The 24843-nt window shown below is 47.9% G+C and overlaps 1 protein-coding gene across 1 annotated transcript in view; it reads left to right on the top strand.

Annotated features, from left to right (window-relative positions):
• The window catches only part of TMC2 (transmembrane channel like 2), a 47909-nt gene continuing 23066 nt past the window's right edge, over positions 1-24843 (top strand). Inside the window, exons 1-10 of the mRNA XM_054724171.1 lie at positions 1-34; positions 655-702; positions 6122-6437; positions 9870-10022; positions 15960-16050; positions 17994-18075; positions 18441-18547; positions 20379-20477; positions 21875-22017; positions 23734-23881. Of these exons, the coding sequence (XP_054580146.1) occupies positions 1-34; positions 655-702; positions 6122-6437; positions 9870-10022; positions 15960-16050; positions 17994-18075; positions 18441-18547; positions 20379-20477; positions 21875-22017; positions 23734-23881 (1221 nt within the window). The remainder of the gene's footprint in view (positions 35-654; positions 703-6121; positions 6438-9869; positions 10023-15959; positions 16051-17993; positions 18076-18440; positions 18548-20378; positions 20478-21874; positions 22018-23733; positions 23882-24843) is intronic.

The following is a 24843-nucleotide window of genomic DNA, read 5'->3' as shown; positions in this document are numbered from 1 at the left end:
ATGAGCCACCAGCCAAAGGGCCTGGGGGAGGCAGGTGAGTCTGTCCTCATCTCTGCGCCGCGCCCCCCCCCCCCCCCAGGGTCCCCGGATAGCAGCAGGGGACGGGGAAGCAGAAAGGAACATTCAAGACACAGGGACCTGGGTTTGAGTTCAGGGCCTGCCGCCCACTTGCTGAGCAACCTCAGTCTGGTTATCCAACCTCTCCCGGCCTCATCGGGGAGGTGAAGGCAGCCTCCGTTCCTTGCAGGACAGTTGGAGGGATTTAAAATGACAGGTGCAGAGTGCCACGCACAGCACCTGTGCTAACGCTGAGCGCTGAGCGGCAGAGGCAGGCAGAGCCCTCCGGGGTCTTTCAGTCTCCTGCTGTCTTGGTTAGAGTTGCCTTTCCGTGGCAATCCCCTCAGCCGATTCCTCTGTCTGTCCGTCTGTCTGCCTGGGGCAGGGAGCTGTGGGGATGTTCTGACCTCATGATTTTTCCAGGGTGTCAGAGAAATGTCAAGACTGGGGGTCCTGGAGTTTGTTAGTAAAATAACGGGAGCCAGGTTCCGGGCTGAGGCAGCTGTGAACCGGCGGAGGGCTCCCACAGTGACATGGGGGTGGCCCAGGGAGGGGGACTGTCCAGAGGCCATCCATCTATCCGTCCATCTCTTACAGCAGGAGGTGGAGTGAGAGGAAGGTCGAGCAGCGGTTCTCCAGGCACAGGTGAGGTGGTGATTCGTTCCCGGGGAGCCTGCAGTGCCCACTCAGCCTGGCAGCCCAGCCACCATCTCTTCCATCCTCCCTCCTCCCTCTCTCCCTCCCTATCTTTGTAAGGAGCCCTCCCAAGCAGGAGGTTTAACTGGAGAGGGGGCGGATGCTGCCTGGGGAGGGCCAGCCCTCAGCCCCAGGGGTCAGGAAGACGCCCAGAGTTAGGACACTTGGAGATGAGCCTTGGGAAGCAGTGAACACTCACCAGCCTGCGGGTAGGGGGGCGTCAGGACTCCCACCCAGGCCACGGACTCCAGCTGCACACTCAACCTCCACAAATCCCCACAGTAGTGGGTGCTCATCCTCTTCTCATCCAGAATGTGAGCCTGAGGGCTTACCCAGAGGGGGTGGCCTGCTCCGGAGGACCTCATAGGCTGGAGAGAAGACCCCCCGCTGCCATTAGGAGGGCAGAAGCCATGCCCACAGGGTGGCCGTCCTTCACTTCATATCACGAGACGTGCTGTGGATCCGATGCCATTTTCTCCTCCCCACATCCCAGTCAGGGCACCCATTGTGGGTGAGGAAGCAGAATCTTGGGGAGCGATAAACTTTGGGGGGTGGAGGAGATCTCCCCACCCCATTCTGAAGGGAAGGAACTTGTTCTGGCCCCCACCCTGGTGCACACTATGTGGGGGAGCTGGCTCCAAGGTCCACCTCCTCGGCCTCCTCTGCCAAGTTCTCCCCTCTTGTCCCCCACTGATCTCCACTGCCCGGGGCCCGAGTCCTTGGTGAGGCAGCTCCGTGACAAGGGGATGTGCAGGGGAGCCCGGGCTCTGGGCAGGAGGGAGCCGGTGTGAAGGCACCACTGGCATCTCAACACTCCAGCTGCCCCTTGGTCACTGTCCCTCCTCCCCACCCCCCCGGCCGCCCCATCCAGCCCATACCTCCCTGCGGAGACAGGAGAGCGAGCAGGAGAACGTGTGCCTCGGTGTGGCCGGAGGAGGGAGGGCCAGCTCCACTGGTGATCCTTGTCTGCGGGATGCTTGGGTCTGGTTCTCCACAGCCCACCCCCTTCTGCACCCACCCCGCTGCCCCCCACCCAGCTCAGTTCTAGGGCTCTCCCAGGGTCGCAGCTGCGCTGACACGCAGTCTCACCCTCCTCCCATGTCTTTGGAGGGAGAGGGTTTGTTTCTGGCTCCATCGCTCCTCCAAGAGGGAGCCGAGCCTCCCAGGGCCGTGGAAGAGCATCTACAAGACAACCTATCTCTCACTGGCTGACACTGACCAGCTTCCTAACGTGGATGAGTTATTATCACGTCCAAATTACCTTCCTTTACCTTGTCTTACCCAAAACCTTCTCCCCCCGGAGGTGAGAAGGAGAAGAGAAAGGTTAGGGCAGGACTGGGTGAAGAAAACCTGTCCTGCCACACACACCATGTCCTTCCTGCCTTTGAGTCTGTAAATAGCACCCAATACTTTCCCATGTGCTTACTTACACCAGTGATCTCCCAGGTCCCTGAAGTACCTGCAGCAATTGGGAACCAAGTCCCAGTGGAGATTGCTGTCCTGCTGGATGCCTCTTCTTGCCTTCACAGCAAGTGAAGCAAACGTGCTCACAGGGCCTGCCCTGCAGCGACTGGGAACCAGTGTCCCCGCCCACAACAGCCTCTTCAGTGCAGCTAGCATGACCCATTGATGCAGGCCACATCCTGCAAAACACACCCCAGTAACACACCCTCGGCCTTCAGATTCCAATCCACTGCCCATGGGCATGTACTGTTTTCTGGGTAACCCCTTCTCTCCACACTCCCCGCCCCAGCACCGGATCCTCCCCGAGACTCAGCTCTGCCTTGGTAACCCATGCCCAGACCCCTTGGCATTTCCACCGGGGCCCTCGATCCCGTTTCCTCTGCTCACAATCCCCCCACCTTTGACTAGCCCCCACCCCTCTATATCTCTACCCCTTTCTTCTCTTGGCAAAGTCCTGTTCATCCTTCAAGATTCAGCATAAACATCAGTTCTTTGAGAGGCATTTTCAACCATCCCAATTATAATTCATCACTCTCTATTTCCATGGCCTTTTTCTTTAGTACACCATTTCTTTCTTTTTTTTTTTTTTAAAGCAAAATACGTTGATCTAATTTATTGTCAAAAGCTGGCTCCGTCAGTATGAAGAACACAGCCTGTTGATAAGACAAAGCTGATGTGTTGCTTACAGGCAGGCTTTGGCACTGTCTCAGAGGGGAAGGGAAGTCGGAATTTATTGAGAATTGAAAATTTGATTCAAGGCAGGTCTTTCAAAGTGGAAGCTTGTTTAGGATTGGGTAAGAATTATGATATACCAGTCCACAATAAATAGCAAGGCCAGGATTTTGAGGCGAAGCATTCAAAGAATCTAAGGGTGCAAATTGTCTGTGGTGCTCTTCATTGAGGAGGTGATGGATCTGTGGGAAAATCCTGTCATGAGCCATTTGCCTGGGCAGGAAATTCCTGGAAAAATAAGTCATGCTAATGAAGACAGGCATAGCACAAAGTCATCCTGATATAGACACTGAAGTGTAGTTTGGGTTCTACGTCCAGGCTGAGCGTGGGGTACATGGTTTCAGTTCTCACTCTCACCTTGTGGTCACTCTTCAAGCCTGAGGGGATCAGATTCAAATGCACAGAAAACAGAAAGAGCTCCCATATACAATCTTCTTTCCTTCCCCCTCTCTCCCCCAGATTCGCCTATTTTTAGCATCTTGCATCAGTGTGTTGCATTTGTTACCACTGATGGACCAGTATTAATACACTATTATTAGCTAAAGCCCACAGTTTACATTAGGAGTCACTCTTTGTGTAGTCTGTACAAATTTTGACAAGCATCTACCATTACAATGTCACACAGACTAGTACACCCTGAAAAAGATGCTCTGTGCTCCACCTAGCATCCCTTCTCCCCTCCTCCTCCTCCCCTTCTGGCAACCACTGACCTTTTTTATTGTCTCCATGGGTGTTTTAAAAAATATTTTTTAAATCCTCACCCAAGGACACGCTTTTTTCTTATTGATTTGAGAGAGAGAGGAGGGAAGAGAGAGAGGGAGAGAGAAAGAAACGTCAATGTGAGAGAGAAACATCGATCGGTTGCCTCCCGTATGTACTCCAATCGGAGATGGAACCCGCAACCTGGTTATGTGCCCTTTTGGTGTGCGGGATGATGCTCCAACCAGCTGAGCCACACCAGCCAGGGCACTGTCTCTATAGTTTTGCCTTTCCCATATGTCATAGAGTTGGAATCAAACAGTACATAGCCTTTTCAGACTGTCCTCTTTCACTTAGGAATATGCATTTAAGGTCGGTCCCTCCATGTGTTTTCATGGCTCCATAGCTCATTTTATCACTGCATAATATTCTATTGTCTGGATGCACCACAGTTTACTTATCCATTCGCTTATTAAAGGATGTCTTGTTTGCCTCCAGTTTTTGGCAATTATATGTAAAGCTGCTGTAAACATTTGTGTGCAGGCTTTTATGTGGACCTAAGTTTTCAATTCATTTGGATAAACCCCTACAAGTGTGACTGCTGAATTCTAGGGGAAAGCTGTATTTAGCATTGTAAGAAACTGCCAAATTGTTTTCCAAAGTGGCTGTAACATTTTGCATTCCTGCTAGCAATAAATGAGAGTTCCTGTTACTCCACATCCTCACTAGCAATTAATATTGTTAGTCATCTAATAAGTCATTCTTGTTTTCATTCATAGTTCCCTGAAGACATATGATGTTGGCTTCTTTTCTATACCTATCTGCCATCTGTGTATTTCTTTGGAGAGGTACCTGTTGAGATCCATTGCCCATTTTTAAATTGAGTTGTTTTCTTATTGTGGAGTTTTAGTAGTTCTTTGTAGACTTTAGATACAAATTCTTTTCAGACATGCATTTTGCAAATGTTTTCTTCCAGCCTGTGACTTGTCTTTTCATTTTCTTTCTTTTTTATATTTTTACTAGAGGCCTGGTGCATGGATTCGTGCACCGGTGGAGTCCCCCGGCCTGGCCTGCACCCTCTCGCAATCCAGGACCTCTTGGGGGATGTTGGACTGCCAGTTTTGGCCCGGTCCCTGCAGGCCAGGCCAAGGGACCTCACCAGTGCATGAATCTGTGCATGGGGCTTCTAACATGCATATAAGATCTTTGGTTAATCTCTTCCCGCCCTCCCCCCTTCCCCTTTCCCTCTGAGATTCATCAGTCTGTTCCATGTTTCCATGCCTGTGCGTTGAGCGTCTTCCCCCTGGTGGTCAGTGTACGTCATAGCTACCGGTTGAATGGTCGAATGGTTGCTTAGACTTTTATATATAGATTTTGTTGTTGTTGTTTTGTTTTTCATTTTTTTAACAGTGACTTTGCAGAGCAGAACTCTTTAATTTTAATGAAGTCCAACTTATCCATTTCTTCTTTCATGGATCATGCTTTAGATGTCGGATTCAAAATGTCATTGCAAAACCCAAGATCACCTAGGTATCCTCTTCTGTTATCTTTGAGTTTTATCTGTTGCATTTTACATTTAGATCTATGGTCCATTTTCAGTTAATTTTTGTGAAAGGTATAAGGTCTGTGTCTAGATTATTATTATTATTTTACATGTGATGCAATGTCCAGTTTTCCAGCACCATCTGGTGAAACATACTATCTCCATTGAATTGCCTTTGTCAAAGCTCAGTTGGCTATATTTATGTGAGTCTTCTTCTGGCCTCTCTATTCTGCTCTATTAGTGTATTTGTCTATTCTTTCACTAATACCACACTGTCTTGATTATTATAGGTTTATAGTAAATCTTGATGTTAGATAATGTCTGTTGATCAACTTTGTTCTCCTCCTTCAATGTTAGGTAGGCTATTCTGGGTCTCTTTGAAATTATTCAAACCAGCCATCCCTAACCCTGCTTACCCTGCCTCATCCATTCCTTCCCTCTGAACTACAGCGAAGGCTCTTGCCCACATTTCCCCTCTCCCTCTGCCTCCTGACTGGACCTGTGGCCTGCACAGTCGTGCTGAGGAACAGGACCTGCTGCTCTCACCTCCGATCCTTTTCCTCATGCCAGGCAGGGGCACATGAGGGGGAAAAGCCCTGGAGAATGGAGCCAGCTGGGTCCTTTCTATCTCAGTAGTCCAGCCTTACCAAACAGAGGCCCAGACTTGGCCTTGACCCTGGGAGTCAGGAGATGATTCCGCTCTGAGTCCAAGGGACTGCACACCAAGAAAGAAGAAAGGCATGTGCCTGGATCTCTACCTGAGGATAGGCAAGAGTGTGTAGGAGTGCCAACTGGTCAAAGGCGGGAGACACTAATTTTCACCCCAAGACCAGAGGCTCCAAAAGAGGCCTTTGGAGCTAAAAGCTCCAGGAAGCATCTTGAACATCTGATTTCTCACAGCTGGGACCTGTCTTTTCCCCGCCCCTGCAGGTGACAGATCTGGGAGGAGACCCTCCAGGAAGCCGGCCCCCAAAGCAGAGGGTGTGACAGGCAGGTGCGGAGGCCCTGCTGGCCAGAAGGAGCGGGCCAAGGGCAGCCCAAGGCCAGACTCCCCCCAAAGGAAGCAGGTAGAGCACAGGAGACACCGAGAGGAGCTGGGGGAACAGAAGCGGAGCACAGCCCAGAGGACCCGAGAGGGGAGGAAGAAGAGGGATGGGAGGGCTTCCCTTAAGGAGCAGAGAGCATCCTCAAAGAAGGAAAAGGAGGTGCCGAAGAAGGAGATGTGGAAGCAACAGAAGAAACACAGGTGTGTTGTGACTCTGATTCAGGTGTGTTTTTAATCGTGCTTTCCCGCTTCTGCTGATCTTTCTCCCTCTCCTGATGAGGACTCCCCACCCCCTACCTTATAAATAGGCGGCCCCTGCTCTCTTCTCCTGCTTCTATTTGCCTCTCCGAATCTGGGGCAGAACCTGGAGGGAAATCATGGCCATCCAGGTGGAGTGGTCACCGGGCACTCTCCACTCAACACCTCATATCACACCAGAGCAAGTGGAAGCTCCGCGTGGGGAGGGGAGGTGGCTGCAGGGTGGGACAAGACTCCAAGTCTCCTGATTCCAGCGGGTGACTCACCACAGCTCTTGCAGAGGAGCTGATATAAATGAACAAAATTTGATTTAGGACTCATAGGAGGGCTTTAAGTACACCATTTCCCTGATCTGGACCTGTGTCCTCGTCTGTAAAACACAGCATTGAGCTAAAAGATCTTCAAGGGTTCCACCAGCTCTGAAGTTCGAGGATTTGGGGTTTGCTTTATCTGTTTTGTTTCCTTTGTTCATTAGCAGTAGCACACGTGGGTTGATGAACAGAACCAGCGTACAGAATTGGCAAGTCAAAACTTTAGTTCCATGTTTTGCTCCCAATTTTGAATGGACAGCTCCCTCTCTTCGCCTCCCTTTTTTGCATTGTTCACTTCTCAGGATGTTTGAAGAATCCCTGTTGGTAATGGGTGCGGAGGCTTTTGAAACAGTGGAGGTATTAGGATTATAGTGAAGTTAATGCTCCTTTCCACTGGGTTCCAACAAACCCTCTTCACCCACACCCCCAGTCATTGTCCATGGTGCCTTTCCACCTTTACAGAGATGGAACTCAGGCCCTCAAACCGGCCACTGATTTCTCCTGTCACCCATGTCAGCCCTCCTTGGCTGTTAGGGCTTCTGTCTACTGTCTGGTTCTCCCTGGACATGAGCTAAGGAGGTAAAGGATGAGTATACCCTTAACAACTTAAAGAAAACTTGAATGCATTGTCAGTGGGCCTTGGAGTGTTCCAAACTTTAGAGGGAAGTTGCACCATCCTAAACAGACCACCGGTGTCTGGATGGCAGATGCAAAGTAAGGGGTACAGACAAGGACTCATCCATGCTCATGTCAGGGCACAGAGAGATGAAAAATCCTAGCTTTGTTCCCCAGATGCTGACAGACTAGTAGGGGCGATAGGACATAATCATCAGTCACCATTAGACAAGACAGAAAGCAAAGGTGGAGGCCCTAACCGGTTTGGCTCAGTGGATAGAGCATCGGCCTGCGAACTCAAGGGTCCCAGGTTCGATTCTGGTGAAGGGCATGTGCCTTGGTTGCAGCACATCCCCAGTAGGGGGTGTGCAAGAGGCAGCTGATTGATGTTTCTCTCTCATCGATGTTTCTAACTCGCTCTCCCTCTCCCTTCCGCTCTGTAAAAAATCAATAAAATATATATTTTTTTAAAAAGAAAGCAAAGGTGGAATTGGAATGAGCAATGATTGAATGCCCCCCATACCGAGGGAACACCCCATGCGAAGACCCAAAGGCAGATATCATGGGGTGTGCATGAGGCATATAAAAAAAAAAAATCCCTGTGCTCCAGGCTTTCGGGTGTTCAAGGGCCAGGGCCCCCTCCTCTCCACCTCCCTGCTATGGTTCTCTATTGCTCCTCAGGAGTCCATCAGAAGCTAAAGCTCACGGAGCCTGCTGCAAACTGGTCTCTAAAGCCTGCAGAAACTCAAGCGCATATCCTGATGTTTCCATTAATGAACCTGCTAAGACGGCCGCCCTGGCAGAACTCTTCTCCAGCCCCTCCCCTGTAATTTAGCATCAGTACAATAGCGTATCTAATCTACCATTCACGTTCCAGTTTTGTCAGTTGACTCGATAATGTTCTTTATAGCATTTCTTTTTCTTCCTCTAGTATAGGAACACATGTAGGTTCAAGTATTTCATTTTGTTGTCACATCTCTTTAGTCTCCTTTCATCTGGGATATTTTGCAGCCTTTCTTTGTCATTTATGACACTTTTGAAGGTACAATCCTGTTTTTGTGTTTAATAGAAAGTTCCTCATTTGGGGGGTTTTCTGATGTTTCTTCATGGCTAGATTATGCATCCCAGCTTGAATACCATATAAGCGATACTGTGTCCCTCTCAAGGTGTCATATCTGGAGGCACCTGATATCTATCTGCCCCTCACGGATGATGTGAGTTGACTATCCAGTCAAGAGGTTATCTGGTCTCATATATATATATATATATATATATATATATATATATATATTTAAGAGAGATAGGGAGAGATAGAGAATCATTGATTGGCTGCCTCCTGCATGCCCCCTACTGGGGAATCGAGCCCACAACTTGGGCATGTGCCCTGACTGGGAATCAAACTGTGACCTTCTGATCCAATTCAATCAAGTTGATCAGATTAAATCAACTCAGCTGAGAGTCGCTGTTCTTATGACAGAAGGAGGCGCTGAGGAGCACACCCAAGAATCTGGGTTTTGTGGCAGCTGAGCACACAGTCGTGTCCATGAGATGCTGTGTCGTCCAATACAGCAGCAACCAGCCACATGCTGGGCACTTGAAATGTGGCTGGTGTGACCAGGGACTGGATTTCCCATTCAATTTAATTTTAATTTGATGTTAATATAGAGCTGACCCAAGAGTTAGTAAATTTACTTAACTTGGACAGACAGATGTAGTTTTGAAATCAATTTTACTTTAAAGCCAAAGCATTTCTTTAAAAAAGACAAACTTTCGTCAATGCAGATGCAAATGTCAAAAGAAAATGACATTCTGCTACTTGCTTCATTTATCGGGAAACTTTTATGTCTCAAAAAATTGAGGTACGTGAATCTACTTTTTTCAATTATAAATTTTATGAAATTCAAATACAGATCTGGTATGTTTAATGAAAATTTAATGTCTGAATTGACAGGCACTGTGAGTGCAAAATGAACACCAAACTTTGAAGACAGTACAAAAAAGTGGACAATGTCTCATTAATAATTTTTATATTGATTACATGTTGAAATTATAATTTTTAATATATTGGATTAAATGAAAGGCATTATTAAAAATTAATTTTACCCATTTCCTTTTACCACTTTAATGGGGCTACTAAAAAATTTAAAATTACAGTATGTGGCACACATTGTATTTCTATTGGGCATCACGGTGCTAGAGTCTGGTATGTGGGGAGGACTCGGAGAAGTAGAATTTGGGGAGGCCTTCCTCCCCGTGCCTTGAGCTACAGGACAGAGCTACAGGCCTCTTCTACAGGAGGTGGGAGTCACTGCGGGGTTCTGAGCAGGCGCAGGCCTGCCAGGGGTGGTCCGAGCTGTGAGTGTCTGGAGCCCATTTGTCTTGCTTTGGGCTCCTCTGATCCCAAGCTCGCTTCCTTTTCACTCTCGGCTCTACCCCGGCTCTCCTCCAGATCGCCCTCCGTGGCCTCCAGCGCCTCTGCTGGGGAGTCTCTGTCCGAGGAGGAACTGGCCAGGATCCTGGAGCAGGTGGAAGAGAAGAAGAAGCTCATCACCCACATGCGCAACAAGCCCTGGCCCATGGCGAAGAAGCTTACGGAGCTCCGGTGAGCAGGGCGTCGGCCGGGGCCTCTCAATGTCCAAAAGCTCCGCTCCTCCTGATGGGCTCCAAGTCCCTTCCTCCTCTCTGCCCCACGGGGGCTTCACAGGAAGGGGCTTCACCCTCCCCCTCTCCTTGGTCCCCTCTGTCCCCAGCACAAGCACCGTGCTGAGGGGCAGGGGAGTTGCCCTTACAGCCAAGACAGGCATGGGCCGGGACTGCTGGCTAAGACTCTGCTGTTTGGCCAGCAAGGAGCTGGGCCAGGCCGGAGAGACAGAATCCTGGTGCTCCTGTCTGCGCCCCACCCTTCCACCGCCTGGCTGCCCCCTCTGTCTCACCCCCACCCCTTCTGGTGGCTTCTGTGCTTCCCTCACAGCCCAACATAGACATGCCTTCCTTGGGGGGCTTTCTGTGACTCCCCCCATCTCAACAGATTCAGACCTCTCTTGTGTTTAAGCGCCCAGAATTCCTCCATGTGTAGCACACTCACCCTTCGGAGAGCAGGAAGGGGGCCTGTCTCAGCTACTCACGTGTCCCAAATGCCTAACCCAGGGCCAAGCTGTCGACGATGCTCCATGAACATTGCTCCAGCCTCCTACACACACTCCTGGGTCCTGTTTTCTCAGCCGCTTCTCCGGTGTCCATATGACGGCTGGCACACCAGCGTTTTGTGATGCTTGAGTGTCTACTGCAGTGTGGAGATAAGAACAGGAGTCACATTGCCTCACTTCTGGCTTTCTTCTAAAAAATTCCCATCCACAGTTTCCATTTCCCCCAAGTCTTTCTTCCATGTTTCTGCCTCGGGGTTGGGGTGACACTCCCCTTCCCCATTCCTCTCTATAAAGACATTTTCCCCAGCTCCTCTCACACCTGAGTTTCTTTCTTTTTTTAAATCTTTATTGTTGAAAGTATTACATATGTCCCCTCCCCCTCCCCCCCCCCCCCCCCGCATCGACCCCTTCCAGCCCACCCCTGCCCCCCACCTCATGCCCTCACCACCCCATTGTCTGTGTCCATGGGTCATGCATACATGCATACAAGTTCTTTGGTTGATATCTTTCACACCTGAGTTTCTTCATGGCTCAAGTCAACTGCCTCCCCCTCTATTATGTAGAAAAACGTGGCAGTTTTATTTTAACTCTGTTTGCCTCCAGCAGGCATAGCAAAGATGCTGGCTGCACAAACCCTTACAGGCGCTTACAAGGGTCCTGGGAGGGCTTATTCACTGTCCTGTAAATTATCACATTGTCTCCTACACAGCTGCAGGAAAACAGCTCCCTGGGGTGCCTCCAGGCCCACAGGACCTTCTGGGCTGGAAGTGCTCTAAATCTGCACTAACAACTCGGCCACATGTGGCTCCTGAGCACTTGAAAAGCAGTTCGTGTTGTTATAGAATACCGGGCGGCCGAAAAAAGCCCTCCCAAAATGTCTTATTTTCCCCATCAGTGAGACTGAGAAACTGAACTTTTTATATTAATTTATTTAAATTTAAATCATCACACATGGTGCAAGATGAACACCGGATTTGAAGACAATACAAAAAGAATGTGAAATAAGTGATTAATATTTCATATTGATTACATATAGGAATTGTGAATTTTTAATGTATTGGATTAAATGGCTATGATTTGGGCTGTAGGTACCGCTCCAGGCAGTGGTTCTTGTTTGTCTGAGTCTCTTCTCCCTGCTCCCTCGGGGGCCCGGTTCTTCCTCTGTTAGCCAGAGCAGCACAGCCATCTGTCACTCCAACAGAGCCTCATCCCCACTCAGGTGTCAGCTGAACACATCTTTTATTAACAGTGGAAAAAGAGCACCTTGGTGCTTATGGAAATGAGATCCCCAACTGGCTGGACGTCTCAGGGGCCATGAAAACCCCCCAGGGCTGCTCAGCTGCCCCAGGAGAAGTCTGACATCCCCTCCAGGCAGGAGGGAAATGCCCCCTTGGTGGGGGCGGGAAGTGATTAAGTCCTGAAAAGCTGGGAAGAGTTGTCTCTCTCACTTGCTCACTGGGGCAGGCCTCCCCAGCGAACAGTGGTCTCCTCCCTCCAGACCTCCTTCCTTTCTCTTCCCTCTTGCAAGACTCCTTATCCCAGACTCACATCTAAGGCTCCAGCCTCTGGGGCTCCACTCCAGCCAGTGCCTCTTCTAGGTTTCTGCTTTCTACCAGCCCACGGCTTCCTCTACACACCTCAGACCAACTGTCTCCTGTGCAGCAAAGTCCCCATTGCCCCTCCCCACATTCAAGCTGAGGTATTTGCTGCTGCTCTGATGCCCAGGCACTGACCCTCATTTGACTCAATGCTCTTGTTTGCAGAACCAAATCTGATTCATCTTCTAATGTTCTTTCTTTTATATATAGCCAACATGTGCTGAGCACTCTCTATGTGCCAGGCACTGGCCTGAGTGCTCTATGTGTCCCAATTCATTTAATCCTCATAACCACCCTGAGGTGTAGGGGACTACTATCATTGTCCCCATTTTACTGATGAGCAAACTGAGACACAGAGCAATTGAGTAATTTTCCCAAAGTCACATAGTGCGTTAAGTGGCCTGATCAGGATTTGAACTCAGGCATCCTGGCTCTAGAACCTGCGTTCTTACTTTGTAATCACCTCTCCAGAATTACTAGACATTCTAGAATGCACCCCTTTGCCTCCTGTATGGTTTCCTCTTCTGGTGGTGAACTCTTCAGCAGCAGATAGCATTCCCAGACTATATTCTCTTTTTTTTTAGAAGCAATGGTGTAGGGGCCACAGCCTCTGGCCCACTCAGGCAGCTGGCTGACCTGGGCATAGTTGTTGTAGATCATCAAAAAAGAAGGGCAAAGTATGAGGAGCAATAGCAGTGAATTGGAGCAAGCCTGCATTCACACCTCTGCCACACCTGGGTGGCTTTGGCTGGTTAATCCCTCTCAGTCTGGTTTCCTTTCCTTAACCTCTCTGAGCCTCACACTCTTCATTTGTAAAATAGGAATAATAATATCTACCTCGTAGAGTTCTTCTGACAAATTCAAAATATTTATTTTAAATGCCCAGCACATAATATGCAATTAATAAAAAGTAGTTATTATTATTATTATTATTAAAACTTGAATGGCTCTTGTGCCAGACACTATGTTGAGCCCTGCGACATAAGGATGAGGACAAAGATGAATGAGAAAAGGCATTATGAATGGACTTGGCTGATAATGACACATGGTGGGCTGTGATGTTGGCAAAAGAACGCCTAGTGCCCCCAAGTCAGGGATGGTTGCTTTAATCGTAGTAAAATTTATCAGCTGTGTCCCTCAGCTTTGTCAGGAGTCTGGTGATTAGAAAGTTACCCAAACTGCTTGCTTTCTTCTGAGAGATGAAGAATTCCCCTTCCAGGAGGCTGGAGTAGACATACCCACTCAGTACAAATAAAGCCTTGGATGTTTGCACGTAAAGCAAACGTAAGAGACTCCGTGAGGTGCAGAGATGAAAGCAAACTGGCTAAGGACCTCAGGACCAAAGAAATGCCAGGGCATTGAGTTCCAGGATTTCTTTCTTTCTTTTTGCCTATGTACCCAGGCTGGAGAGGTTGGAAACCCAGCAACACCACCATATACAAAAAATTCCTGAAGAAAAGCCTGCTCCCTCTGGCCAAAGGACCAGAAAAGGGTCAGCCTGGCAAGACAGAAAACAGACAATAACAACCCTATTCCAGCCAAACCCCACAAACAAAACAGCAGCCCCACCCCCACCCCTAGCAACAAAAGTCAAGTGGGGGCCCTAGCTGGTTTGGCTCAGTGGTTGGAGTGTCAGCCCGCAGACTGAAGGGCTGCAGGTTCATTTCCAGTCAAGGGCATGTACCTCAGTTGCAGGCTCAATCCCTGGCCCCAGTCAGGATGTGTGTGGGAAGCAACTGTTGATGTGTCTCTCTCACATCAATGTTTCTCTCTGTCCCTCCCTTCCATTCGCTCTAAAAAGTCAATGGAAAAAATATTCTCGGGTGAGGATGAACCAAAATCCTATATAATAAAAGCCTAATGTGCTAAGTGTCCAACCGTTGGTTCCACTGTTCAACCAGTCTCTATGACACACACTGACCACCAGAGGGCAGACGCTCCAATTGTTAGGTTAGCTTGCAGCTCAGGTCCGACTGATCAGGACTGGGCAAGATGGGCTGGACACGCCCTGGAGCCCTCCTGTGGTCCCTCACCATCCCCGATTATGCACTGGTGGGGTCACTCGGCCTGGCCTGTGCCCTCTTGCAATCCAGGCTGAGGGACAACCCCCCCCCCCGCCCCCACCACCCCGAGTGCATGAATTTTGTGCACCGGGCCTCTAGTATATATATACTAGTATACTAGTATATAAAAGGAACATAGCCCAGCCGGTATGGCTCAGAGGTTGAGCCTTGACCTATGAACCAGGAGGTTACGATTCTATTCCCTTTCTTGTCAGGGCACATGCCCGGGTTGCAGGCTCAATCCCCAGTGTGGGGTGGGGAGGGACATGAAGGAGGCAGCTGATCAAGGATTTTCTCTCATCACTGATGTTTCTATCTTTCTCTCCTTCTCCCTTCCTTTCTGAAATCAATAAAATATATATTTTTAAAAAATAGGGACATGATTTTGGATTATCTGGAAGGGTCCAGTGTAATCACATGAGCCCTTAAAAACAGAGGAGGAAGGTAGAAGAGTCAGAGAGAGATGGGGCAGAAGGGAAAGTCAAGGAAATTAGAAGCAGAATTTCTGATTCTCTGTTGCTAGGGCCCCACATGAAAAGCAAGAGAAGGAAACGAATCTGCCAAAAGCCAGTGAGCTTGGAAGAGGACCCAGAGTCTGAGATGGGAACTGCAGCCCTACTGATACCTTGATTTTAGTCCAGTGAGACTCTGAGCAGAGAATCCAGCCATGCTGTGCTGGGCCTCTGACTGACGGAAGTGTGAGCTAACAAATGAGTGCTGTCTGAAACCGTTAAGCTTGTAGTCATTTGTTACAGCCACAATAGAAAACTACAGCGATCAGGAGATATTTGTGAAGTGAATGAATGTTGAATGAGTGAGTGAACATCCAGGGAAGGTTGGATACATTAAATATTCTGGGGAGATGTGCTGGAGCTGGTGAGGACAATCGGGGCTGGGGAGGGACATGGGAGGTTGGCCAGCCAGGGAGGGAGCGAGGGAGGGCTCCAGGGCATGTCCAGCCCATCTTGCTCAGTCCCGATTGGCCGGAACCCAGCAGCAAGCTAACCTACCAGTCGGAGCGTCTGCCCCCTGGTGGTCAGTGCACGTCATAGTGACTGGTCGACCTGTTGACTGCCTGCCCCTGGTGGTCAGTGCACGTCATAGCAAGCAGTTGAGCGGCCTTAGCATATCATTAGCATATTACACTTTGATTGGTTGAATGGCCAACGGGACACTTAGCATATTAGGCTTTTATTATATAGGATATTTTTTCATTGATTTCAGAGAGGAAGGGAGAGGGAGAGAGAGAAACATCAATGATGAGAAAGAATCATTGGTTGGCTGCCTCCTGCATGCCCCCTACTGGGGATGGAGCCCGCAACCCGGGCATGTGCCCTTGACCAGAATCAAACCCAGGACCCTGGAGTCCACAGGCCAAAGCTCTGTCCACTGAGCCAAACCGGCGAGGGCAGCTATGTTCCTGTTTTAAAGTCAGCAATATTGTACCTGCAAAATCCCTTCTGCCACTCGTGAATGTACCACCAGGGGATGAAGGTCACGGAGGCCAAAATTCTGCCTCCAGGTGCCTACCCTGTAGCAAGCACTGTGCTTGCATTTGGGAAATTTCAGGGACTAAACAGACAAAATACCTTTCATTCATGAAACTTACATTATACTCCACAAGCAGTATAAACACACAGCTTTCAGCCACATAGACACCCACATAGTTCAGATTTCTTTTGGTTGGGTGTTAAGTTAATTCCTGCCCCCGCCTCTTTTTTTTTCCAACCAGGGAGGCCCAAGAATTTGTGGAGAAGTATGAAGGAGCCTTGGGAAAAGGGAAAGGCAAGCGACTCTACGCCTATAAGATGCTGATGACTAAGGTGTGTGATGCGGAGGCTGCAAACTTCTGAACTTGGGTGACTATCCCAGGCACCTCCCAGCCTCACCATTTGTGTCCAGCTCCCCCAGAATCCTGAGCGTGAGGTCCAGTTGACTATATAGCTGGTGAGCAAGAGGACAGTCACAACGAATAACCCAGTCCTGGGGCAGCAGCTACCATCTCATGGAGCTCTGAGGAAGGTGTGTGAGGTCTTCTCCTGCCCACACCCCAGCCCAGTTTGCTCACTCTCTAAGCCAATGCAGGATAGAGAGCTTCGATGCAGAGCTTCTCCGGGCCGCCCTCTGCCTCGGCTCCACCTCTAGGGCATCACTTCTCAGCCAAGATGCCTACAGCCTAGAGGGGCTGTCGGATGGTTGACAAGAGACCAACTGGCAGGCTGTGTCTCCAGGGGCCTCGCCTGGCAGCGTTCATTACCCCTGTTGGCCTCAGCCTTGCAAGCCTATATGTTGTACTGATTTTATCAGCACCCTGACAGGAGATCCATCTTGGGGGAGGACTCACATTAATAAAGCTTATGAGACTGATATATAAAACCAGATACTAGATTATTCATTCACAAGGAGAAATAACTGATACAAGAACCGGAAAACCTGAAGTCCACATCAGCAATGCCTTTTTTTTTTTTTCTTTTCAGTAGAGTTAGTTCTGTGGAAAGCTAAACCATAATCCCAATTCCAATCTATTAATTTGCAATGAAAAATTACTGCCATAGAAACCAAAATACTCAGAGCCCAGGTGGTGGGCAAATGCTCTCCTTATAGACAGACCTACACAGGAAGCCAAATAAGCCAAAGATGGTTTCTGAGCACAGAATCAGAACTAAGAAAAGCAGATGAAGCAATGGGACTGAAGTGCCCACTGTCCACCACTGGCCATTCCCCACAGCCCTCCCTTCCCGTCCTAGGGATATCTTTGCATTATCCACCAGTCTTATCCCTCGGAGCCCCCCTTCTCCTCTCTCTCTTCTGACAGATGGTTTCCTTCCTTATTAAGTAGTCATCCAATTAGGGTATGGTCAAAGCCTTCAGGTCTGGAAGCCTGTCTGATTCCTTCAGACAAAATCTCCCTTCATCCTCAGTGAATTTACAAAGGAAAATCTCGTTTCCTTCATGGACAAGTTCTTAGGAGACAAGTTCTCAGTAATAATAGACACTGATCTGAGGAGCTTCTCCCTACTACCTCTTTGCTGTTTCCTATGAATTTTAAAAATTCCAAATGGATTTATTTCCAGGGGCTGGGGTTGTTGGAAAGCAGCCCCCTGAAGAGTTGACAACTTTTCACCCAGCCAGCAGACAGGCAGCTACTGAGGTTTCTGACTGGTACAAACTCTGAGTATTGGAGCTGGGAAGAGACTGTGAAAAGGGGTGTGTGTGATGCTTTCCTTTTCTTCAGAAAACAAAAAACAGGCTGTTGTTTCACCAGAAGAATGGGAAGCCATGGGCTGAGGCCTCTACCAGTCCCATCAGCATCGTGTTTAGCAACAATTTCTATCAGATTTAGGCACCTGGCTGTCTGCGAAATGTGCTGGGAGAGTTGTAAGATTTCTTTATTCCACTGAATTTCTGTTTTAAGGTAAAGGAAGTTGTATCTAAAGGTTGCTAACCCATTTGATTGCCCACATCAGAAATTATATACAAGATTTCTAAATTCATATATAAACTGTTCAAACCTGGGGTTTTATCAGCCCTGTAGACAAATGCAATGTAGTGTGCTGCCCTGGCTTCTCTCTCACTCCACACCCGACTGAAAGTGACGACGTAGTATCCACCTCTGGCAGCCTGGGCTCACCGACTCCAAGGTGGTGCCTCACCCACATGTCGACCCCATGTTGACATGTCAACATCAACGTGCACCTCCAGCATGCCCCTCCAAGGCACACGGCAGCATGTCAATGAACTGAGGGTGTTAACTGTCTAATTTCAGAAATGGATCAAGTTTAAGAGAGACTTTGATAATTTCAAGACTCAGTGTATTCCCTGGGAAATGAAGATCAAGGACATTGAAAGTGAGTATCTTGGTGTCGCTGTTTTTAGCTGGTTTACTGAAGAGTTTTTCAAGGGCTGGGACTGTGTTCTTGTCCCTCTGATTAGATTGTTGTAGATCCTGTTGTGCTGGGAAGAAGAACGGGCTATGGACTAGCTAGACAAAGATTTAAGTTGTGTTTCTTCACTTTCTGATTCTGGGAGGTTGGGCAGATCCAGTAAGCTCATAGAGCCTCACGTTACTTATTTAGAAGAAGAAAATGTGGAGGTCAGGATGTCCGTGCCACAGACTGATGTGAAAATTGGGTCCATCACACACAAAACGTGCTCAATAGCGTTAACGTCCTCCTCCTGCAACACTTAACACCCCCATTGTTTCTCTCTCCAGGTCACTTTGGTTCTTCAGTGGCATCATATTTCATCTTCCTGCGATGGATGTATGGTGTTAACCTTGTCCTTTTTGGCTTAATATTTGGGCTAGTCATAATCCCAGAGGTAAGAAAGAACTTCGTATATCTTTGGATAGTGTTCAGGCTTATCATCACCACCATCTTCATTTATATTAAATACGTTCTGTTTTACAAAGAATATGTCATTCATTTTAGAATCTACACTCACATCAATTGCCCGGATAGCTCAGTTAAAAAAAAAAAAAGGAACCAAAATATTTCTGAATTAAGATGTGGACTCTATATTTTTCTACCTCTCATTTTACTTTAACATCAGTGGATAATTAATATCTCAGTGAGTTTTTCTTTCTTTTACCCTGAAGAAAGAGAGAGAGAGAAAGAGAGAGAGAGAGAGAGAGAGAGAGAGAGAGAGAGAAGGAAAAGGAGGAGGAGGAGGAGGAGGAGAATGCATTATATCATAATTTATTTTTTTAAAAACACATTGGATTTGACTAGTGCTCCTCACTATTCTTTCAAATATCATCCTATTGTGAATATAGGCAGATCCTTGCCTATCAGTGAGCAACTGAGAAACAAAAAAAGGAATAAGTGCCTTGTGCAAAGCTACCCAGTAAATTTGGGGTGATGAGACCCCAGGTCTTCAGAGTGTGGGCCTCGGATCTTTTCCAACAACGCCGCTGGTCCATTAAGCATCGAACACACGAATTGCTATGGTCCTGCCTGAGCTGTTTGGTGCTGGTGCTGGGTACACACGTGGATTCACTTCAGAAACTTTCCCGTAACTATCTGTCTGCATTTAGTATTTTCTTCCGTCCAAGTTTATTAATGGTTTATTGATCCCTGTTTTGCTATAACTGGTTCCATGAGTATATGAAGTCAATTCTAACTTCTCTGCATGTCTGTTTATTAGGAAATTAAAAGGACTTCCATGTAATGTGAATTAAACCAGATTAGTTGGAAGTGGTTGATGGTGTATTATAATAGTGCTTGGTAGCAAAGAAGTGTTACATTATTTATAAAACCACTGAATTCTTGTCTACATAACTTACAAGTGTACTGACAAATATGTCATTAACTAGCCTCTATACTCTTTTATACACATACCTGGAAATCCAGGGTTATGAGTCCACTTAGTCCTATGTATATCCTTAAGCCAGTATCACTCTCCAACCTAGAAATAGAGATTTTAAATTTTCTGGAGAGTGTGTACAAATGCTCTTCCACCAGGCCTGGTTCCTCCAGGGGAGAAATATTGCCAGAGGCCAACCAGAAGTTTCATTTGGTCCCTCCATAGCCAAGGAGTGTCAGTTTTCCCAGAAGCCACTGGGGAAATGTACCTTCACAGAGCTTTTGCTTTCTTCCTGGGAGTTTTTTTATTCCAAATGAATTTATTCCCATGAGAAGAGAGCACATAAAAACGCTGTGGGCCTATAAGACATCACTGGCAATGCAGTGGTTCAGAAAGAAGTTGAATAAGTTTAAGGACACTGAGGTAGGTTTTTTTCCTAATAAGATGGGAGGTGGTAGATAAAATGCTCTTCTTTACTTTTTCACATTTTTAACCTACTTTTATTGATATCAGAGAGGAAGGGAGTGGGAGAGAGACAGAAGCATCCATGATGAGAGGGGATCATTGATTGGCTGCCTCCTGAATGGCCCCTACTGGGGATCCAGCCCACAACCCAGGCACGTGGCCTGACCGGGAGTTGAACCGTGACCTCCTGGTTCCTAAGTCGATGCTCACCCAAGTGGTCGGGCTTTTTCACATTTTCCACAATAAGTGTGTGTTACGTGTACAATCAGGAACATGATTGATGTCGTTTAAAGAAGAAAACGGGTGTGCCTGTTCTGAGAAGGGAAGTCTCGGTGTGCTTGTATTTTCTCCACATATGATTGTGTCATCCTGCCCCCACAAGGTGCTGATGGGCATGCCCTACGGGAGTATACCCAGAAAGACAGTGCCGCGGGCTGAGGAAGAAAGAGCCATGGATTTTTCCGTCCTTTGGGATTTTGAGGTACCATTGCCAACATGCCAATGAACTTCTGTTTTGTGATTGTGAGCTCTAAAAACTGCATGAATACACAAGACAGGTTGCATTTAATTATTGAAAACCCAGTGCTTTATTCAAATAGGATTCCAGCACTATGCAAAATGAGTCAGCCAACTATGTCCTCCTCGGTCCCCTTCATGGGTTCCTCTGTGCAGGAACACACGCTGATGGATATGAGCCCCCATGAGAACACTGCTCCCCGCATTCTGCTAGATCAGTGTAAGCTGATCTACCACATGGTTCTCTCTCCCTGTGCCCACATGAAGACCCCAAGTCTATTGCTATTGCAGCCTTCCCCCAAGTGTGACGTGGCATCTTCAAGTGAATGTCCTATTGTTCCATAAATTCCAACATCTATTTAACCAAACACACACCTTTTCCCCATCTCCTTTTTTGGAACCATGGTTCATCCAATCATTAAGTCACCCTACGTTTCTCCCTCTTACCCACCCCTCTCCCCCCCGACACACACACACACACACATGCAATCAATCACTGTGTCTGAGCCTATCTACTAAATATTTCTAGAATCAGTCCCCTTTTTCCCATCCCCCTTACCTCTCCTTTGAATAACACCCCACTACATCTCTACGCCCTGCCATGGGCATAGATGAGTCCGTGTTGGTACCCCTTACTTTGCATCTGCCATCCAGACACCAGGACCACTGTCAGAGTCTTCTACCTCTGCTCCCTGCCTTGGCTTGGCTCCTTCAGTCTCCATTCCCTCTGCTGCCAGAGCGATCTTTTTACAGTGCAAACCTGTCCCTATTCTCCCTACCTCCAATATTCACTTATTCCCACTCCCAAATGGAATAAAACCCAGTGTTCTGAATTGGGTTTACAAAAGAACTATTCATGACCTAGCTTGGCTGTTCCCTACTTCTTCAGCCCCTTATCTACCAAAGACCTCACACTTTATGCCCCAATGTTATCAAGTTTGGGGGAAGTCCCTGGATGCAACACTTTTGGTGCCTCCCTGCCTTTGCTCAGGGTCTCGTGCTCAGGTTAAGAATTTGGAGCTATTTGTGCATGTGCACGTGCACACACACACACACACACACCTTATTCCTAGTTTTATCCCGAATGTTAACCACACTCTCCTCTCTGTCCTATATCTCTGCACTCTGTATAATGGAGAAATAGAGAGAATGAAGAAAGAAAAGAGGGGGAGACATGGAGACATGGATAGACTTGGGAGCAATTGGGGGAAGTGAAGGGAAGAACAAGAGTGTCCAGAACTCTTCCTTCCTCCCCTCAGACTCCCGCTAAACCCCTGAGAAAGAAATGCCTGGTAGAATGGAAGTGTCTGATGACTGCGCCGAGCTTACAAACCCAGAGCATTTGGGTTTGCTGTCCCACAGGGCTACATTAAATACTCTGCTGTCTTCTACGGCTACTACAACGACCAGAGGACCATCGGGTGGCTGAGGTACAGACTGCCCATGGCTTACTTTATGGTGGGGGTCAGCGTGTTCGGCTATAGCCTGATGATTGTCATTAGATCGTAAGTATGACCATCTTATTTATAGGTTTTTCATTTTCTTCATACAGACATCCTACTCCCACGGCCACTCTGTGCCCACTTACCTTCTTGTAGGGGATTTAGACAGAAAAAAAAAACAAATAAACAAAACAAAGGCAGATTGTCGTATGTGGTATAGAAGATAAATGGGTAATGTGGAAAGTTCTGTGAAATGGGATAGAAACTCCTTTAGGTGAGGCTGAGAACTGCCACCCATGCTGAAAGTCTGGGGCACAGCATTTTAGATAAAAGAGGAGCATGTGCAAAGGCCCTGAGGTAGGAAATAACCTAGTGAATCCCAGGAACTGCCAAAGGCCACTGTGGGTTGTATGGTACTGAGTAAGGTAAGACTAGAGAAGTTTGCAAGACCTGTTTTTGCTTTCCCCAGAGCTCAGCTTTCTCTAAAAAACTCTTCTGTTCCTCTATAGCTCTAGCTTGCATGTGGGAATCCAGCCTGGTACTTACGGTGATATAAACAATACGCCTAAATGAAAGTATGGTGTCCTCACGGGCCCCAACTCCACCTGTCTCCATGTTCAGAAGTGGACTTGGTTCTTAATTTTGTCTTAATTATGTCTGTGGTTCTTAATTCATACTCTCTAAAGAAATGTTGACCCATCCCATGAACTGCCTTCTTCTTAGTCAGGGGACCCCAATCAGTAAAGGCAGGTGCAGGGTGGGGTGTCACAGTCTCCTACGTACACCTGACCACCAGGACTCACCACCTTCGGCAGGGCCACAAAGGGTCACTTCTCCCGGAAGAGCAGGGGTAGCTGAGTCTGCAGAAGAGGAGTAGAGAACTCTCAAAGCCTACTTAGAATCCTTAAAGGGAAAATGCTACCGTTCATGAGAGCCTGCCCAGCACACACAGAGACCATGAGGTAATAACATGTGGCTGCCCAGCTCTATCAAGCAACAGGGAGGAGAAACACAAAAAACAAGGAGACAGGCTTGGGTTTATTCTTGGCCTCATATGGTTACGTTTTTCCCTGCAATTATCCCAGATAAGTATAAGGATATGAAATGTTTCCCTGATGAACTGAAAAGCTAACTAAGCCGACCAAGCCCCTGGAATAGCAAATCCCAAAAGCCAACACGTAAGATAGAATTAGAGAGAGTGCACCCTAACCCCCACCACCCCCACCCCCTTACACACACACAAACCGTGTCTGGTAGAGCCCCTGCTCTGAATTTTGTGATTCCCACAGAGCTGACCCCCAGAGAGACTCCACAAAGAGTGGTTGCGGATAGGGTGGGATGAAATATGTGGGTAACAAGGCAGGTCCAAGGTGCTTTAAGAAAAGGATGTCTGTGTTACCTGGGTGCAGTACCAGCTGTCTCAAGGCTTATTGGATTTTACATCAGAAAAAATACATTTTCTCTTGAAGAAAATAGACAAATTAGAAGAGGCTGTTTCTCTGTGAGAACAGAGTTCTAAAACATTTGCAGGAAATCAGACATTGGGGTAAAAAGCATGGTTCAGTGTCCTGCAGGCTTCTTATTACACAACTGACACCGTAGGTGCTCGCAGGGGACTCTGAATTTGAAGGGAAAGTGCCCCAAATCCAATCTCTCTTGGCCCAAGTACCTTCATTGGATGTCTACTACCTGTGCCCATGGATGGCTCAGGCCACGGTTCCCTTGGGCTGACTCAGTAAAGACGGGGCAGATATAACACCAGTGCTGTGCACCCTACAGGATGGCCAGCAACACCCAGGGCAGCACCAGCGAGGGGGAGAGTGATAACTTCACATTCAGCTTCAAGATGTTCACCAGCTGGGACTACCTGATCGGCAATTCAGAGACGGCCGACAACAAATATGCCTCCATCACCACCAGCTTCAAGGTAGCCACCCTGGGCAGTTTCCAGTGGGGGGACTTTGCGTACCTCCAGTCATTGGGAGACTTCTCCCAGCTGGGGCATGGCAAGTAAGATCGCCAAGTAACCTGTGGCAAGAACTTTACCAGCAGCAGAAGCCCAGCTGTCAAGCCTTCAAGAAAAAAATGCTCACAGCTGGTACCCACCATCTGTTTCTTAACATGTCAGAGAATCATGTTTGTTGGGGCCTGGTCCTGCCTATATCCCTGTGGATGTGCTTTTGGCTTAGGGACATGAAAGGATGTGTTTGGGGTGGACTTTCTCAACTTTTTACACATGTTTGAATCACCTACGGAGCTTTAAAAATCTTCTCAGTCCCACCCATAGAGATTCTGGTGTGATAAGTGTGGCGTGGGGTCATGGCATTGGATTTTTTTAAAAGTTCCTTAAGTGATTAGAACACCCAGAAAGAGTTGAGAACCCTGGTTTGGAAGTATGGGAATAAAGGAATCAGTTATGTGTACAACTCCACACTTAATTATCACCTTAACTGGTTCACAGGGGAGATGTGAGATGACCTACACATCTCTTTTTATTTTATAACTAGAGGCCCAGTGCACAAAATTCATGCAAGAGTAGTCCGTCGCAGCCCCGGCTTCGTCCGGAAGGTTGTCTGGACGGTCCACTGTTAGGTCATTTGGTCGATTTGCATATTACACTTTTATTATCCTATATAATAAAGAGGTAATATACAAATTGACCCTCACACCCTCGCACAAGATGGCCACCCCCATGTGGTCAAAGATGGCCGCCACAAGATAGCCAGCAGGGGAGGATAGTTGTGGGCAATCAGGCCAGCAGGGGAGGGCAGTTAGGGGCAACTGGGCCGGCAGGGGAGGGCAGTTAGGGGCAACCAGGCCAGCAGAGGAGGGCAGTTGGGGGCTCCAGGCTGGCAGGGGAGGGCAGTTAGGGGTGACCAGGCTGGCAGG

The sequence above is a fragment of the Eptesicus fuscus genome, chromosome 12 (assembly GCF_027574615.1).
Source record: "Eptesicus fuscus isolate TK198812 chromosome 12, DD_ASM_mEF_20220401, whole genome shotgun sequence".
In the NCBI taxonomy this organism is placed as follows: domain Eukaryota; kingdom Metazoa; phylum Chordata; class Mammalia; order Chiroptera; family Vespertilionidae; genus Eptesicus; species Eptesicus fuscus.
This window is presented reverse-complemented; position numbering and strand designations above follow the sequence as displayed.